General features: G+C 41.0%; 1 protein-coding gene and 1 non-coding gene across 3 annotated transcripts in view; one reads left to right on the top strand and one right to left on the bottom strand.

Moving 5' to 3' along the window:
- SETD7 (SET domain containing 7, histone lysine methyltransferase) overlaps positions 1 to 19711 on the bottom strand; it is a 49271-nt gene that overhangs the window by 9133 nt on the left and 20427 nt on the right. Inside the window, exons 3-7 of one of the 2 annotated variants that reach the window (XM_045552255.1) lie at positions 18144 to 18345; positions 14014 to 14203; positions 8357 to 8438; positions 5479 to 5596; positions 909 to 1066 (exon numbers count right to left, since the gene is read on the bottom strand). In XM_045552255.1, the coding sequence (XP_045408211.1) occupies positions 909 to 1066; positions 5479 to 5596; positions 8357 to 8438; positions 14014 to 14203; positions 18144 to 18345 (750 nt within the window). The remainder of the gene's footprint in view (positions 1 to 908; positions 1067 to 5478; positions 5597 to 8356; positions 8439 to 14013; positions 14204 to 18143; positions 18346 to 19711) is intronic. The other variant, XM_045552256.1, reaches the window with a different exon arrangement.
- On the top strand, positions 1352 to 1457 carry LOC123638984. Its single transcript, XR_006735554.1, has one exon. It is a non-coding gene; the product is annotated as a U6 spliceosomal RNA (small nuclear RNA).

Below are 19711 nucleotides of genomic sequence, written 5' to 3'. Positions count from 1 at the left end.
CCAAGAAGGGGTAGGATTATTTGATTTTTTAAAAAATAACAGCTTTGTTAAGATATAATTCACACACCATAAAATTCATCCTTTCAAGGTAGACAATTCAGTGGTTTTTAAAAAATATATTCACAAAGTTGTGCAATCATTACCACTATCTAATTTTAGAACATCTATTTTAGAACATTTTAATCACCCCAAAATGAAACCCCATACCCATTAGTAGACACTCCTTATCCCTCCACCCCGGCCCTATGTAACTACTAATCTACTTTCTGTCTCTACAGATTTCCTACTTTTTGGACATTTCATATAAATGGAATCATGCCATATGTGGTCTTTTGAGACTGGATTCTTTCACTTAGCATAATGTTTTTAATTCTCATCCACAGTGTGCCATACATTAGTCCTTAATTCCTTTTTATTATCAAATAATAAGGACTTTTTGATTTTATGGGTCTACTCCAACACTGAGACCTCAGGTCCTGTCCTTAGGATTTTATCTTCCTCTTTCCTTCACATAATAAAAGGATTAACTAGTCTTCTCCATTATGCAGAGTAATTTCACTTTTTACTATTATTTCAAATAACACTATCCTTAATTTTCCAGAATGAGAAAATTGAAGGACCAAAAAAAAAAAAAAAAAAAAGCAGCAGTAAAACAGTAACCTTAGGTACACTGTTTCCATAGCATTTCTACTCTTCAAGGCACGTTTCCATTTCTTAGCTTGTCAGGGCCAGGGAGCGGGTGGACTGTTAAGATTTTGAGTTTCAAGTCATAATCCTGAAGCCAATGGCAGAGGACCCATGGTTATCTGGATGGAGCAGCCTTTATCTGGGGCAGGATAACACCTTTTACATGACCCTCTCAATCCTTGAGGAATAGGTCCACCCCAGCAGCTCGGTGTGATACTTACATGTCATAGATGCAGTTTGGAGTGAAGGAGTGATTAGCCTTGTGTCCCAAGGAGGCACAGTACTTGGATACGTGGTTATAGGGCTCAGGCACATCAATGACCGTTTCCTCATCGAGGGAGAGAGTGTTTCCATTAAGGGCCCAGTCCCTGCTGTCAACCTGCAAAAAACAAGAAAGGGGGCATTAGAGAGGATCGTTCCCCCAAAAGTGCAGAGGGCATCAGCGATATTAACTCATTTATCCTTAAACATGGTTTGAGTGCTGGGAACATGGAAAAAACCCAAGGCATCTCTCTGACGGTACTAACATCATCTCTGGGCAGCACCAAGCAGCTCAACTTACTACTTACTGATTTTTCTTTATTTTATACAAAAAAAGGATTTAAAGTCCCTTATAAAGATACACAAAATATAACTAGGTAACTTCAATTACAAGCAGAGGAAGGTACTTGCTTCGGCAGCACATATACTAAAATTGGAATAATACAGAGAAGATTATCATGGCCCCTGCACAATATGACATGCTAATTCATGAAGCAGTCCATATTTTTGTTTGTACCTCCATAATATTCTGAAATAAATACATAAATAAACAAATAAATAAATTCAAACTAAAAATTAAAAAAAAACAGATGAAGGCTGCTGTAATCCTAGCACCTGTAATCCTAGCACTCTGGGAGGCTGAGGCAGGAGGATTGCTTGGGGCCAGCAGTTCGAGACCAGCCTGAGCAAGAGCAAGACCCTGTCTCTACAGAAAATAGAAAAATTATCCAGGCATGGCGGTGTGTGCCTGTGGTCCCATCTACTTGGGAGGCTGAGACAGGAGGATCACTTGAGCCCAGGAGCTCAAGGCTGCAGTGAGCTATGATGATGCCACTGCACTCTAGCCCTGGTGACAGAGCAAGACCCTGTCTCAAAAAAAAAAAAAAAAGCAGATGAAGAAGATGAGGCAAAAGAAAAACAAAGTGAGAACATCAGATGGAATCAGAAATATGAGGGATGGAAAAATGCACTCCAGCGAAGTCCTACATCTTTGCTACAGGTGGGCGATCATTGTGGTCAGCAGGTGGACGTTGATGCCCAGCGTGCTTTCTTCTCCACAGCAGGGATCACTGTCTCCAGTGCAATCACCAGATTCCCCTCGCCAAAGCACTCCCAACCCCCACACCCAGGATCTACTGAAGCCAGCAGAACAAACAGCCTTTTGGAGCCAATAGGATCACAATTTCATACAAAACTATTGACTCTCAAAGGTATCCCATTTCTCCCACCACTAAATTATAATTGCATTTTTATGTGTATGTGATATTCACTCAACAGATATTTACTGAGGGTCCACCATGTGCCAGGTACTGTTGTAGGTACAGAGGACAAAAGTGAAAAAAAATCCTCATGGATCTTACTGTTCCAGAACCTGTCATGTGATACTGATATAGGCACTTGGTACCATCTACCTTATGTTGCCATTGGTTGTGTATCTTTCTTATGTCCCCAGCAGGATCCAAACTTCATGGACACAAAGAGGGCGTCTCATTCATTTATGCAATATAACACAGTGAGTTTCAGCACAGAGCCACCCTACTTAAACTCTGCTATTTACTGTATTTGAGACCTTGGGAAAGTTGCTTATCTCTCTAGGGTTCAGTTCCCTTATCTGTAAAATGTTTGAATAAGTAAATAATACATCAATATCCCAAAGTTGCCGGAGATAGTAGCTCACACCTACAATCCCAGCTACTTGGGGAGGCTGAGGTGGGAGGATCTTTTGAGCTCAGGAGTTTCAGGCCAGCCTGAGCGATATAGCAAGACCTCATCTCAAACAAACAAACAAAAATATATCAATATTTTGGAGTTACCTTTCATATGCTGAATTTCTTGGCCTTTCTGGATTGCTGGTAGACGTCTGGCCATCGCATGGGGACAATGTCTGTCAGACCATAGCTCAGTCTGAATATGTCACCATCTATAGCCTGTGTGACTGCTTTGAATGTGTAATAACTTTACTATTATATTTCATGGCACTTCCCCCCTTATCGTTCTGTAAGAATAAGTGGAAAACTGAAGGAATGAGTGCGGGCTATCAGCCATAAGCTTAAGTCCCACACATTTAGTACAAGTGAGACAAGGATAGAGCTCATCAGCTGTGCTAAAAACACCGAACTTTTGCCCTTAAACAGACATTTAGGGAAGTTAATTGTGAAGTGAAGAAACAAAAACTATATATAAAATCTTTAGAAATATATCAAAGATCATGTCTTAAAGGTAAGAGGTGATTCAAGTCTTTAACGTTTTATTTTTAATTTTTTTGGCAATAGAACCCTTCCTGACAAGATGTAGGCTAATGTATGGCTTTTGCACAAACTGATGTAGGGGCCTTCCTACAAAGCACCTTACCCAAGGTCACCAATTAATTAGTCACAGAGTCCGACTGGATCTCAATTTTTCATACATCGAGGATAGTCTAGCGCAAAGCAATTACTTTGACTATATTGACCGCACCACCCCATTTTTTTTATTATTATTATTTTTTTTTATTTCAGCTCATCATGGGGGTACATAAGTTCAGGTCATATACATTGTCCATGTCCCGCCCATCCCCCCGAGTCAGAGTCCCAGGCGCGTCCATTCTCATTCTCCAGACAGTGCGCCTGGCACTCATCATGTAGTCATACCTCCATCCCCTCCCCCCCCCCCACCTCCCCGGGTCTGCACCTTCAAGCATGACCATTCCCCAGAGGGTGTGCAACGCACTCGTCATGTAGGCACACACCCATCCCCTCCCCCCACCCCCCATCCCAGTCTGATATCCAATTGGTATCCTTCCCCGATGTACATTTAGGTGATGATCAGGGAAACCAGTTTTCTGGTGAGTACGTGTGATGCTTGTTTTTCCATTCTTTGGATACTTCACTTAGTATAATGGGTTCCAGCTCTCTCCAGGAGAACCAAAGAGATGTCGTATCATCGTTATTTCTTATAGCTGAGTAGTACTCCATAGTATACATATACCACAGTTTACTAATCCATTCGTGGATTGATGGGCACTTGGGTTGTTTCCACATCTTTGCAATTGTGAATTGTGCTGCTATAAACATTCGGGTACAGGTGTCTTTGTTAAAGAATGACTTTTGTTCTTCTGGGTATATGCCCAATAATGGGATTGCTGGATCAAATGGTAGGTCTACTTGAATCTGTTTAAGGTATCTCCATATTGCTTTCCATAGGGGTTGCACTAGTTTGCATTCCCACCAGCAGTGTATGAGTGTTCCTGTCTCTCTGCATCCACGCCAACATGTGTTGTTTTGGGATTTTTTGATAAAGGCCATTCTCACCGGAGTTAAGTGGTAGCTCATTGTGGTTTTGATTTGCATTTCCCTGATGATTAGGGATGTTCAGCATTTTTTCATACGTTTTTTAGCCATTCTTATGTCTTCTTTTGAAAAATTTCTATTCATGTCATTTGCCCATTGTTTGATAGGATTGTTTGATTTTTTCTTGCTGATTTTCCTGAGTTCTAAATAGATTCTTGTTATCAGTCTTTTATCTGATGTGTAGTATGCGAAAATTTTTTCCCATTCTGTAGGCTGTCTGTTTATTTTCGTGACTGTTTCTTTGGCTGTGCAGAAGCTTTTTAATTTAATCAGGTCCCATTCGTTTATTTTTGTTGTTGCTGCGATTGCCTTAGGGGTTTTCTTCATAAATTCTTTGCCTAGACCAATGTCTGTAAGAGTCTTTCCTACATTTTCTTCTAGAATTCTAATCATTTCCCATTTAAGGTTTAAATCTGTTATCCACTGTGATTTGATTTTTGTGAGAGGTGAAATCTGTGGGTCCTGTTTCAGTCTTCTACATGTGGCTATCCAGTTTTCCCAGCACCATTTATTGAATAGGGACTCTTGTCCCCAGAGTATGTTTTTGTCTATTTTGTCAAAGATTAGATGGTTATATGAGGATGGTTTTATATTTGGGTTTTCTGTTCTGTTCCACTGGTCTGTGTCCCTGCCCTTGTGCCAATACCAGGCAGTTTTAAGAACAACAGCTTTGTAGTATAGTTTGAAGTCTGGCAAATCAATACCTCCCATTTTGTTTTTATTGCTTAAGATTGCTTTTGCTATACGGGGTCTTCTCTGATTCCATACAAAGTGGATAATTATTTTTTCTAAATCTGTGAAAAATGATGTTGGTAATTTAATAGGAATTGCATTGAATCTATAGATTACTTTGGGTAGTATAGACATTTTAACAATGTTAATTCTTCCAATCCATGAGCATGGTATGGATTTCCACTTATTTACGTGTTCTGCAATTTCCTTCCTTAGTGTTTCATAGTTCTCTTTATAGAGGTCCTTTACCTCTTTAGTTAAATATATTCCTAGATATTTTATTTTCTTTGTTGCTATTTTGAAAGGTATTGAGTCCTTAATTTGGTTCTCCGATTGAATGGTACCGGCATATATAAATGCAAATCTGTTTGTTCCTTTATATTTCTAGTGAATACTAAAGGACAGGGACTTTGTTTGAAACAAAGCCCGCTAACCAATCGAGTTGCTTTTCCATGTCTATACCACTCACCTCCTGGTGCGTAATTCGGACTCCATTATAAAAAGACATAACAGTATTAGGTCCCACGGCTACCTTTGAAAACAGTCCTTCTCCAGCACTGGAAATGAGAGATTCAGCAACATAAACCCTGAATAGAAAAAAAGAGTCAAATAATGACCTTTTAAGTTTGATATGTCCCTCCTTATAGCAACCGCCAAAATATCATTACAGCTACTGAATCCAAAATGTCAGCTCAAATAATCCTACAAAGAAGGAAGGGAGGAAGAAAAAGTTAAACCACAATATTTTGGCATTAGAAATTGAAGAAATGGTAGTTATGTCTCTTTTAAGAGTAGTGTTTAAAATTTGCTTTCTATAAGGGGATTATTGTTATATATTCATAAAGCTACTTGATGCTTGATATGAAGTGTTTTTTAGGTAGAATTTTATATTTTTAGTTCATGACAATTTTCACTGTCTTACTGGACAAGTAAAATATTTTCCAAAGTTATTTAAAGCTATACCTAGTTTGTCAATACTAGATAGGAGGGGAAAACTGTTAAGTTAAGCCCCAGGATGAATATTTTACATGGAAGAGTAACAAACAGTTAATAAGATATATCCAATAAGGCTGGGCGCAGTGGCTCACACCTATAATCCTAGCACTCTGGGAGGCCGAGGCAGGCAGATCGTTTGAGCTCAGGAGTTCGAGACCAGCCTAAGCAAGAGCAAGACCCCGTCTCTACTAGAAATAGAAAGAAATTATATGGATAGCTAAAAATATATATAGAAAAAAAAAATTAGCCGGGCATGGTGGTGCATGCCTGTAGTCCCAGCTACTCGGGAGGCTGAGGCAGAAGGATTGCTTGAGTCCAGGAGTTTGAGGTTGCTGTGAGCTAGGCTGACGCTACGGCACTCACTCTACCCCAGGCAACAGAGTGAGACTCTGTCTCAAAAAAAAAATAAAAAAATAAAAATAAATTAAAAAAAAAAAAAAAGAAAGAAGGAAAAAAAACTAAAAGAAGATATATCCAATAAGCACTTCCCAACAAAAGGGTTTATTCCAGGGGTCAGCTAATAATGGCTTGAACATCAAATATGGCTGTGGCTCATTTTTGTAAATAAAGTTTTACTGGCACACAGCCACACCTATTTGCTTGGCATTGTTTTTGACCACTTTATTGCTACAAAGGCAGAGTTGAGTAGTTGTAATCGAGATCATATGGCCTACAAAGCCTAAAATACTTACCATGTGGCTCTTTACAGAAAAAGTTTGCCAACCATTTGTTATAAGAAGAGAAAACAGCACTCGTGATTATGGAACTGGATTTAGCAAGACAGTATGTGTTCCATAAACAACTGTTTCAGTTCTTCTGACGCTGTGACAGAATAACCCTGCAGGAACTGGTCAGCTGTCATTTTTGTTGTGTGGGTCTCATGCTTATGCATGGATGGGAAGACTGAATTATTGCTTCTGACTCTTCACTCCCTCCTGGCGATAGAATCATACATCCTGCCACTGTGCCATGTGGCCTTGAAGCACCTCCCTTGGAGTGGGTGGAGGCTTCACGCCGCCCTACTGACTTTGTGCTTGGCCCTGTGACCTGCTTGGCTAGGACAACTTGGGCGGAAGTGACCGCACGCTAGGTGTCAGGTGCTAAGAGGCGTGGCAAGTTTCTGCTGGCCTACTCCATAGTTTCCACTCTCTCCATGAGAAGAATATGCCCCAGGGGGCTGTTCTCCTGGAATAAAGACATGTGAAACAGACCTGAACCCAACTTAAGACCTAGCGTCCAGCCTACGAGGGCTGAGCTTAGCTGGTTCCAGTCAAGAGCAGCTGAATCTCAGTTCACCTACAGAACCATGGTTGTAAAAGAAAATGTTTGCTTTTGTGAACCATGGGTAGTTTTGAAGGTATTGTTATGTGGCATTATCACAAAAGTAATAACAGAAAAGACTAATACATACAGTTATGGTCCCATTGTGTTTTGGGGCTAACAAAGAGACCACACCCTTCCCTTTATAACTGGGCCAGAACCTCATGTCAAAAAAGAGGCCATTCACTCACTGTGACATCAGGGCTCAGCTCTGTCTGTTAACGGGGGATAAAAACTGAACGAGAGGCAAGCCATGCTCACAAAGAGTGAAGTGTAGAGAAAACTAATTTCAGATAGTACCCTTGCTCAGAAACCTGTTGCTGGGGAATAAGAAAAATCCCAGAGAGGGCACCAGAGAAAACCATACGAAGAATTGAGAGCTAGCACTTAGCCCTTCTTTTTTGTTTTTCCCCAATACCAGCAGAAAAGCATAGCGACTCTTCCAGATAAGATATGAAATGGAATGAAGTTGACCCGCTGGGAGTGAGCTTGTAGAATCAGAAACTTGTCATTTATAAGCTGTTGTTTATGCCTCTTACATGTTCTTTATTTCCTTCTTGTCCTCCCTTATCGAGAAAAGAAATTGTCTTATGTTCCAGAACCCCTCAGCTGGGCTATTGTGTGTAGAGCTTTGAAGAGTGTGAAATACTCCCCTAGAGGGACAGCACGTGACTGCACCACAAACACTAAGACGGGGGACGCTTGGGCAGGGCAGGGCTGGCTGCCTGGCCCACCTGCTCCGTCTGCCTAGAGGTTTCATTCCAGGACTGATACCGAGGCTGTCCTGTGCTTCATGGGTGAAGAAACTCTCTTACAGAAACAGACTCTACATGAGAATAAAAACGTTCTTCCTCAGAATATAGAAATATTTATCTGGAGGATTTGCAAAGGGAAAGGACAATTTAATGAGAAGCTTGGTCTGAGCAGAAACCCAGCCTGGGCAGAGAGCCACAGAGCCGCATTAGTTCCCACCACTAGGGTTATTTAACCTCACAGAAACAGCGCAATTAAAACCACAAGGAAAAAATTACCTTTCTGATTCATAAGGATCTGGAAGAAGAGCATCGGTAGAAATGCAAGATGAAGTTGACTTATCAAAATGGTACACTGAATCTAAAAAGCAAACAAAAATATCAGTACAGGTACAGAGTTGGAGAAGAACATTTAAAACATTTTTCTCTAGATTAGAAATACATGTTAAGTTAAAAAAAAATTGCTCTCTACCGATGGGACAAGGAAGAATTAAATAACTAAATATGTTATTCAAGTTATACCAACTAGAATGACATTCTTCCATTTAAATGGATAGTTTTGAGATTTACTCTTCAGTTTTATTTTTAGGTCTTAAGGAACAGCCATCAGATATATCTCTTAAAATCCCTATTTGATCGTGAATTTTCTTTATTCAAATGATTTAAAAGACGCTTGGGGACTTAAAATTTTTACTCAGTAAAATGCTTTGCCACGAAATTTTGAGATCTCTCTGGCTTTACATTTTTCTTGTGGTTTTCTTCATATCAGAGACAGTCTACAGAATTCAACTGAGCCCTGGCAGTCGTCCCCTTCACTAAGCATCAACATTTTGCTGCACCAGGATCAGGCAGAACAGTAGTGCTTTTGATAAAGCATTAACAACATCATCTTATTTCTATTAAGGTGGTTCGGAAGCCAATTAATAATTTATTCCAGAAACTAAGAAACACCATAGCCGAAGAATTAACGTTGGCTCTCTGCAAGGATTAGCTTTAGAGAACTCTCACAGAGCACAATGAAGACATAAGATGCTCTGAAGGCTAGTAAGTGAGGAAACAAGAATTGGAACTGCAGGGCTTTCTCCTGCAAAGTAAACTACTTTATGCACAAAGGTATAACTCGTCATCCCATTAAACAATTCCTTAGTGGTTACCAATGGTTGCCAGGTCTTCTTTCTGCTTTTTGTTGTTGTCGTTGCTTTTGGTACAACCAAAACCTGAATTAATGCCTCAAACTAAAAGTTAGAAAACAATCCACATAAGCCTGTGTCTAACTCAGAAACAGATTATTTGAGTATTTCAAAGAGGATTTAATTCAGGGACTTGGTTCTAGAGGGGATGGAGGAGCTGACAGGCCCAACAGGGAGCCGCGAGAGCCCAGAATCTGGACGAGCAGGACGCTGCCACCCTAAGCCAGAGGGACAGAGAAGGTGGTTCCTGGAGCTCAGAGCTGGGGTGGCTGGAACTAGGGTTGGCCTTCCTATGGGACATGGAATCAGGTGATGGGGCCACTGCTGGACACAAGAGTGGGCTTCCTCCTGCTCTGTTCCCTCCCACTTTGTCCCCAGCCAGTCGCCTCCCTTTGGCCAAACCCAGATGGAAGTCAGGTACACAGGAGCCTGGAAATGCAGTGCGCAAGGGGAGACGCCCTCTGAAATAAAAGCAGGCAGTGAAAGAACGAGGAATGGATTGGATCTGAGAGCAAAGTGGTGATGGGCCACCATATAATCTGTGAAAAGAGTTAAAAAAAAAACACTTTTGGTCAGGTGTTGTGGCTCACACCTGTAATCCTAGCACTCTGGGAGCCCAAGGCGGGAGGATGGTTTGAGGTCAGGAGTTTGAGACCAGCCTGAACAAGAGCAAGACCCCATCTCTACTAAAAATAAAAAATAAAAAAATAGCCAGTCGTGATGGCACGTGTCTGTAGTCCAAAATACTCAGGAGGCTGAGGCAGGAGGATCGCTTGAGCCCAGGAGTTTGAGGTTGCTGTGAGCTAGGCTGACGCCACGGCACTCTAGCCTGGGCGACAGAGTGAGACTGTGTCTCAAAACAAAAACAAAAACAAAAACAAAAAAAACCACTTAAAAAAAAAAACCCTAAACTTGTGTGTGAAATATATGTTCTATTGTGTGGAAATTCTCCTGTGAACCTCCATCTCATTCCTTAGGCTAAAATTTTCGTCACAAGTGTCCTGGGTGCCAACTCCATGCATGTTAGGCAGTGTGCAGATACAAATAGGCTGTCAAGGAGTGTGACCCGTCTTCCCCAGCGCGCCTGCGGCCCCTCCCTCTAGTCCCTCAGACACGCCTGGGCTCAGGGCAAACAGAACACATCCTTGACTTTTCCTCCTGTCCCTTCTGGTTTACACTATGCCCTCTGGCTAGAATTCATTCATTCACTGGCAAACACTAACGATAAAAGGTGAGCCAAGCCTTAAAGAGGAATAGGGATTAGCCAGGGAAAGGAGTTCCCATGTGGAGGGCGAAGAGGTGAGAGAAGAAATTGTAGCCAGAGGCAGAGATGCAAAACCAGCATGAAGTAAGTGGAGAATCGGAGCAGTTTGTGGCTACAACAGCACAGGAGACAGGGTTGGTGGGAGAAGCTGGTGAGGGGCGGGTGGGGAAGCACCTTATGTGAGACATTTGCGGTCTGTATCCCTCCTCCCCCAACCATTGGACCCAGTGGTCACATGACCCTGCACACCTAATCTACTGGCCAGTCAGCAGATAAGTAAATATAACTGAAAGCCGTGGAGGGGACAGAGAAGTGGCACAACTAGAGCAGAGGTCTGTGCAGGGCTTCTTCAGAGTTACTCAAAGCAGCCACGCTCCCTGGCCCTTTAGAGGTTCAACATCCCCTCAGAATACCCGAGGCCTGCCAGAATCCCGCCAATAAATTACCCCTTGATATTTTGCCTTAAGTTAATTTGAAGAGGGTGTTTGTTATTTGCAACAAGGAGTTCTAAAACAAAAAACACTAAAAAAAATTCCCTTAAGAGTGATACTCTCCAAATCTGTTTCTTATTTATACTAAGAAGAACGTAAATAGCAACAATAACTTTCATTATGGTATTTTATGGTAGGTGCTAATATCTATATTCGATAATGAAGAAATGGGTTCTGAAGGCATAAATAACTTGCCTGAGACCACAATAACAGTAAATGTTAGGACTGAGACTCAAATTAGGCAACTCTTAAGTTCAGGCACTTGCCACTAAAAATGCTGCCACTTCTGTGAAGTGTTTTTTTTTTTTTTTTTTTTTGAGACAGAATGTCACTCTGTTGCCCGGGCTAGAGTGAGTGCCGTGGTGTCAGCCTAGCTCACAGCAACCTCAAACTCCTGGGCTCAAGCGATCCTCCTGCCTCAGCCTCCCGAGTAGCTGGGACTACAGGCATGTGCCACCATGCCCGGCTAATTTTTTCTATATATATTTTAGTTGGCCAGCTAATTTGTTTCTATTTTTTTTTAGTAGAGACGGGGTCTCGCTCTTGCTGAGGCTGGTATCGAACTCCTGACCTCGAGCGATCCACCCGCCTCGGCCTCCCAGAGTGCTAGGATCACAGGCGTGAGCCGCTGCGCCCGGCCTTCTGTGAAGTTTTAAAATGTGCATCGGCAATCGGGATCCTCCCCTGCTCCTAGCCTCCTCATTTCTAAATACTATAACATGATCTCCTTTCAGAACAATGTCAAGAGCACAGACATTGGTGTTTGTGGTTCAAGGATTACTGCTTCCTTTTTTTTTTTTTTTTAATAAATTTTTCATTTTGGAATAATTTCAAGTACAAGTCATGCATCACTTAAATGATGGGAATACCTTCTGAGAAATGTGTCATTGAGTGACTTTGTCCTTGTGCGAACATCATAGTGTCCTTATACAAACACAGATGGTCTGGCCCTGCGCGGTGGCTCACGCCTGTAATCCTAGCATTCTGGGAGGCCAAGGCGGGAGGATCGCTCAAGGTCAGGAGTTTGAGACCAGCCTGAGCAAGAGTGAGACCCCCATCTCTACTAAAAAATAGAAAGGAATTAACCGGACAACTAAAAATATACAGAAAAAATTAGCCGGGCATGGTGGCTCATGCCTGTAGTTCCAGCTACTCGGGAGGCTGAGGCAGTAGGATCGCTTGAGCCCAAGAGTTTCAGGTTGCTGTGAGTTAGGCTGATGCCACGGCACTCTAGCCCGGGCAACAGAGTGAGACTCTGTCTCAAAAGAAAAAAAAGAAAACAAACACAGATGGTGTAGCCTACAGCACACCTAGGTTCTATGGTACAGCCTATTGCTCCTAGGCCACAAACCTGTACACATAATTGTACTGAAAACTTTAGGCAAACGTACCACAATGGTAAGGATTTGTGTATCTAAGCATACAAAAGGTATAGTATTAATGCTGTGTGTAGAAACTAAAAAAAAAAAAAAAAAAAAAGGAAAGGTACAGTAAAAATATGGTGTAATCTTATGGGATCACCACTATTATGTAGCCCATGATTGTATACAGAAAAGTCGCAAAGATACTACAGAGAATTTTCACTGTTTCTCCTAATGTTAACTTCTTACATTACATGGTACATTTGTCAAAATTAAGAAACCAACATAGATACATTACTATGAACTAAACTGTAGACTTTATTTAGATTTCAACAGTTTTTCCACTAATGTCCTCTTTCTGTTCCAGGATCCAATCCAGAATCCAAAATTGCATTTAGACTGCCTCAGTTTTTAACTTAAAAAAAAAAAAAGCCCAAAAAAAGACATTTAAAGCAACCCAAATTGTACCTAAATATAAATGCTGTACTTCCCACTTTTGGACAACCTTCCTTTGGAGATTCTTCTTCAAATCCCAAATAACTAAATATTATTTAAGCCTATTAATGCTTAAATTTATTATCTTTTCTACTTTTTTCTCCTTGTAACCTAACTTGGATCAGAAACACATGCATATATTGTTTTCAAAGATTCAGACCAATTCAGATAGCTTTCCTATGCTGTGCCACCCGAAATGCAAAACCTTGATTTTTCTTTGCATATTTTCCTATATTTTCCAGATTTTCTACAATCAATAATTTTATACTCAGAAAAAAAATGGTTTAGTGTAGCATGTTGTACTTCTAAAATGAAATAAGATTTTTTCTAATATGGATTCTCTGGGTTCACTCATATATTGAGTACGTGCTCCGTGCAAGGTGCTAGGCTCTGAAGAGGGCTGGAGATGCCAATATGCATTTATATTGTCCAGTCACCTCAGGCTGAATCAACTTTACCATTTGCATCAATTTGGATATCTACCTCATTTGGTTTTTTAATAACATTAAACCATAGTTGAGGTTTTTTGGAGATGGGACCATTTGAAATTGATTGAATTACTGCTGTCATCTCTTGACACCTTCCCTGAATTAGAACTACATATCTACGTACTTTGTCATGTGACCTTTCAGTATCTCCCACTAATGTGTGTGGTGTAATTTCCCTGCCTCACTGATGTCTGGCATGGCCATGCAACTTGCTTTGACCGATGCAAAGTGGGTGAAAGTAACATTGTGTCAGTTCCAAGGTGAAGCTTTAAGAGGCATCATAGGTGTCTGCCTAGGCTCTGACTTCCACGATCCACCAAGAGAAAATCTTGCCTAAGGTCACTATTGTCCCTTCGGACTGGGCCCAGAATTAACACGTATATGACAGATTCCAACCTGACCAGAAGCCTCAAGTCCAGCCTGGCCCCACCACACCCAGCCTCAGCCAGCTGGAGGATAGCCAGGCAGCAGACCCGTGTGTGCTGTTGTGGGCCACTGGGGTGTTGGTTGGTTGCTGTTAGGCAGCAAAGCATGACAAATACACTATTAAAGTGAACTATACAGAGAAGAAAAGAAAATCTTCTCAAATAAGTCCTAACAACCTGCTTTGAAATTAGAGTGACCCATCTGAAGCAGATTCAACTTACTTCCAGGCATCAGTTCAAAGTGAGGCTTCCCTTCTTCGGTGGCCATGAGGGTGGCCAGCTTTCCTTCTATCATCTCGCCATCAATGAACTTCCCATACAGTGCAGTCCTCTCATCAGGGTACACGTAGGCTATCTTCTCCCCGGTCATCTCCCCATCTTCATTTACTTCTCCTACAAGGCTGCCTCCATCCTGATGGGAGAAACCAAAAACCAGAAATATTATATATAGTATTTATAGGACACAAGTTCAAGAAATGTCTCGTCTGAACTGCCATTGTTAAAAGCACCAATATGGGCCGGGCGCGGTGGCTCATGCCTGTAATCCCAGCACTCTGGGAGGCCGAGGCGGGAGGATTGCTTGAGCCCAGGAGCTTGAGCCCAGGAGTTTGAGCTATGATGACGCCACTGCACTCTGCCGGGGTGACAGAGTAAGACTCTGTCTCAAAAAAAAAAAGCACCAATACGAATATTCACAGTTTAAGAACCCAGAGCTTTTCACATGAGTGAGAAAAACATATGCCTATATCTTCAATCAGCCACATACAAACACACTGCTAGCAAGTCATACGCACACCTGATTTAGAGAGTAGGAAACTGAGTTGCACTTTGTAACCCGGGACTTATTACTGATACTCTACCTTGGTTTGTTATATAAAAAACAAATATTTTACACTCATAACATTAGTTACAAACATTCAAAGGAAATGGATCTAAGTGTTACTTTTGGTCAGTATCAAATGTGATGAGGATCTATAGCGAGACAATCTTACTCATATTCATATCTCACTTCCCAATGTTAAATTTTGGATTTGCAGTCTACTGAGAAAGTCGTTAGTTCAAGTGTACTTAAGAATAAATGTAGCGTACATGAGTAAAGATAGAGTTGTCTGCATGTTCTAAGAGATAAACAGAAGGACTTCTGGACACTGTCCACCTTTCTGAGCATCCTATACCGTCACCATTTTTGGAGTTAGAAGGAAAACTGAAAAAAGATCAACTAAATTCTACTCCCTTCTGCATCGCTTCTTTCTTCCCACTCTTTATTTACAGTTCCCTCTTGCTCTCCAGCAGAGGAGCTTCTTGCTTAACTCTTTCATTTACTTTATTCCTAAGAGTCATTGAGTACTTCAGGACAGAGGCTATTGCATAATTCTTTACCCTGGTAAGTGCTAGGGACACAATAGGTGGTCCATTAAATACTTTTTTGAATTGAGCTGGGAGACCAAAAAGCAATGAATAATTTAATCTAGAGTGTCAGAGAGGTTTTTTTCCCCTCCCACATCCAGAAGGTCCTTATGGTATAACTTGGAAAATCTAAGACCTTTGGGTTTGATATAACAATAGTAATGTCATGACATCTTCTAAAAGCTTGGTTAATTTCCCCAGCTCAAAAATCTAGAAACAGCTACTCAAAGTCAGTGATGTAGGATGACTTTTGAGAGATCCCAAATGCTGCTTATTAAGAGATAGCAGGAGGCTGGGTGTGGGGGCTCATGGCTGTAATTCTAGCACTCTGGGAGGCCGATGCAGGAGGATTGCTTGAGCTCAGGAGTTCGAGACCAGCCTGAGCATGAGCCAAACCCCTTCTCTACCAAAATTAGAAAAAATTAACCATGCGCGGTGGTGTGCTCCTGTAGTCCCAGCTACGAGGGAGGCTGAGGCAGGAGGATCACTTGAGCCCAGGAGTTTGAGGTTGCAGTGAGCTACGATGACGCCACTGTACTCCTGGGGTGACAGAGTAAGACACTGTCTCAAAAAAAAAGAGAGACAGTAGGAATAAATAAGATTGGATACATGATTTTTACAGCTCACCACAGTCTCATGGCTCTTGGAGGAAAAAGGTTTTAAAAGGAATCACTGTACTTCCATAGAAAGAAAAATACTTAGAAGCATTTTTTCATGAATAGAAAATGCATGAGGAATATATTTATTGCTTTTCTCCTCCTCGAGTTAATTCTTAATAACCAAGCATAAATAAAGATGATACATTCTGCAATATCTGCCTTCAGGCTTTCAGGCTGCCTTTAGGCTGATTTTTATTGAGCTGAAGCATGTTAGAGTATTTGTACTTCTTATGTGCTGTAACTAATATAGGCCATCAACATTACTGTTTATTTAAAACAGAAGTCTTTCTAGGGTCTCACATCTTTTTCCCTTAAATGCTGTGAATTTCTGGTTTTGGAGGAAGCGGATTTATTTGTCTAGAATGATAAAGGAGAAATCTTTTTATTTCCAAAAGGAGTTGTAAATTTTTAATTAACAACTTTATATCATTGGCTGGTCCGATGGTAGTGGGTTATCAGAACTTAGTAACATTAGTGTCACTAAAGTTGGTACACAACCCCCCACTGTTAAATTTGACTGGCAGAAAACAAAAAATAAAACAAAACAGGACAAAAAGTTTTACCATGGTTCCAAGGTAAATTTTTGAAAGAAACAAACTGTCCTTAGAGCGAACTTATAAATACACACTATAGGGAAAATCATTATTTTTTTCCACCCCTTGTTCCTGCTTTGGCCGCATGTCACAGACATGTCCTTCCAGTACCAAAGAACACTGGGGAAGAAGCTGCAGCTTCCTCTCCTCTGCTCACTGGCTCCGCCTCACGAAGGAGGAATCATTTGAATCAATTCATTTGATTGGTGAGAAGGCAGGATCTGACACCTATGGACACCCATCTCCCTATTGGTGGGGGTTAATAGGACAAAGGCTGCTATTTAGCTCACCAAGGCTTCCTTCCTAAGACAGTCTTCTCTTGTATTTAATAAGATAATTAAGGCTAAAGGCTAACATGTAGCTGCATTTCTAGGTCTCAAAATGCAACTATGTTGAGTGAGGCAAAGCCATTCACCAATCTTGGTGCATCTTTGATCTCATCTAGGGGCTTTAATGGATCATAGTCACAAGTGAAATGACACGGAGTGGGACAATGTGGTAATCCATACTTCGCCTTTTTCCTATACCCTTCCCCATGTAGGGAGTTCCACCTTCCCTGACTGGGAGATGTACTGTCACAGCAGCACTGGGCAGCAAGATACCCAACCTGGCAGCTCATGAAGCAAAGTCTCAGTCTTTCTAGGCTGGCAAGTACCTCTACCACTTCCTATCCTGCTTGCCTTCTCCTAAGCAGTAAATGCTATAACTTTTGATCTATCAATCATAGATCCTACTAAGAGGATAGGTAAATGCTTTAGTAATTCTTGGAAAATGTTCTATTTACAACATTTTTCTCTTATGCCCTTTTTTCCTAGAGTATGGCTTATTTTTTAAGAACAATAAAGTATAAGGAGATTTAGGTGCGGCAACTTTTCTTGTTAAACATGTAATTAATCATTTATCGTATTAATGCTTTTTAATCATAAGAAGATAGGTTTCAGAGTAAAAAATGTCTTTTGACTTAAGTTCTGAACAAAATAAAATATTAAATGAAATATTTTCTAAGGTCTATTTTCTGAAACATTTTTTGGAAATTCACTAACAACAGATGGGATATTTGAAATGCAAACAAAAATTAGAGCGTTAATTCCCAACCATGGGTTTTGCCATATCTTTTTGTTCTAATAAAATTCTGAAATATCGTAAAATGCTATCGAATACTCAAAGGCAAGTTAATTTTAATCGCCTTAATTTAAGCAATATAAGCCATAAAGTACCTTAAAAAGCAGTGAGTGGAATTGTAAAATCAAGCAACAACAGTGTAGTATGCCCCAAAAGATTGGAAATTGCTGGATTAGTTCTTACATATGAGAAACAGAATAAAATAGCTACAATGAAATAGTCCACCATCTTTTTCTACATGCCAAAAGAATTAAAAGCAATATATTTTGCCTGTATTAGTGGTACAAGAAAATCAATTTGTCCCAATTTGTTTCAATCATGATGGATCATTCCTTCCCAAAACAACTGAGAAATAATTAAAAGTAGATTCAAGGACCAACCATCTAAGTCAATAGTGAAGAACAGTGAGAGGGCCTGCCTCACACGCTCTTGGCTGCAGCTAGTGTGACTCTAGGTTTCACAGCTTCACAGGTTCTAACATAGAGAATACATTTTCCTCTTCATTGTGAAGAGTCAAAGCATTTTCTTAAAATATGTGACTTTCAGCCAAGCGAACAGTCATAAGGCTTACTGGGTAGTATATCCAGCACACTCCATGCCGAATGTTATCTTTATACTGCCCCTTGAAGATCAGTCTCCCATCCGTGTCATACTCCTGGGCTGGACCATTCAGCTCTCCATCTACATACGTGCCCTGGAGAACTCCTCCGTCCTCGTAGGTGTAAACTCCCTGGCCCTGCAGGGCATCATCCACGTAATACCCCTCCAGGGTGCTGCGAGAGAAGGGAGAACAAAAAGGAATAGTCAGACCGTGACTCAACTCTCTTCAAAGAAAGGATCACAACTGCACGCCCAGCTCTGCCTCATCCCTGACCTGTGTTCAGTGGGTCCTCCCGTATTCTCAGACTGCTAGGAAAAATACTTCAGAGATACAGGTGAGATTAGGAAGAAAGAGGGAGATTTAAAACCTAATCTCTGGTTCCTATTAATCCTTTTTCTCTGCTGGAGGAAACAGAGAAGAAACAAGCAACATGTGGAAATTGTGAACAAGCCTCACCTGAATATGGTTCCAAGGCTAGATGCCAACCTGTTCCAGGCAATAGAAACTCTGATGTTGCCCTCTCCAATACAAACCACTCGTGTTTAATTTCCCTCAAGAGTGGTCCAGAATTCATTGGTAGTTCTCAAGGATCTGTCAGATGGCTTGTCTACAGTGATCTCTAATAACACGAATGGGGTTTAGAATGTGTAAATGTCTACATATTTGTTTCAAGTCACTAATGTGTTATTTATCAGTGACAGCCATAATTGGTATCCAGTCAAAAGAATCCCTTTGCATCTCTTTGGAAGATATATAGGGATTTATTTAAGTATGTGTATATAATTATGTGTGTGTGTGTACAAATTTACATACATATACACATACATGATCATGATCATGGTCAGTAGGAGCAAGTAAGAAAGACTGCAGGGCTGCAGCTCAACCCTGCTGACATTATTAGCAGCCCGATAGTTTGAGACCCATGGTCCTGCCCGAAGAAAGCTCACAGGAAGGCTCATGGTGATTTTACCAGCACCTCTCTTACTCTCTCCTCATAAAACACATTTGGGAGTTCAGAAATATGTTTTCAGTGTTAGCCTCTCAAAGGCCCTTATGCAATGAAACTATAGTAACTTTACCAAACATTCCCTTTATGTACTGAAATTTGGAATAAGGGAAAGACCAGCCAAGTTTTTTTTGTTTGTTTGATTTGAGACAGGATCTCACTGTCACCTGGACTAGAATGCAGTGGCCTGTGTCATCATAGCTCACAGCAACCTCAAACTCCTGGGCTCAAGCGATCATCCTGCTTCAGCCTCCTCAGTAGCTGGGACTACAGGTGTAGTCCATGCCCGGCTAATTTTTCTGAGCTTTTGCTCAGACTGGTCTCGAACTCCTGGCCTCTAGAGCAATCCTCCCTAGCACTCCCAGAGTGCTAGGATTACAGGCATGAGCTACCGTGCCTGGCTCCAAATTATTTTTAAAATTTAAAATGTAAGAAATTTAGAAACAAAGACAGCTTACTTATTTTGATATGTAGACAGCATTCATCCATTAATTCAACTAGTCAACACTCATAGTGAACCTTCTAAGTAGCG

The sequence above is a fragment of the Lemur catta genome, chromosome 5 (assembly GCF_020740605.2).
Source record: "Lemur catta isolate mLemCat1 chromosome 5, mLemCat1.pri, whole genome shotgun sequence".
Taxonomy (NCBI): Eukaryota; Metazoa; Chordata; class Mammalia; order Primates; family Lemuridae; genus Lemur; species Lemur catta.
This window is presented reverse-complemented; position numbering and strand designations above follow the sequence as displayed.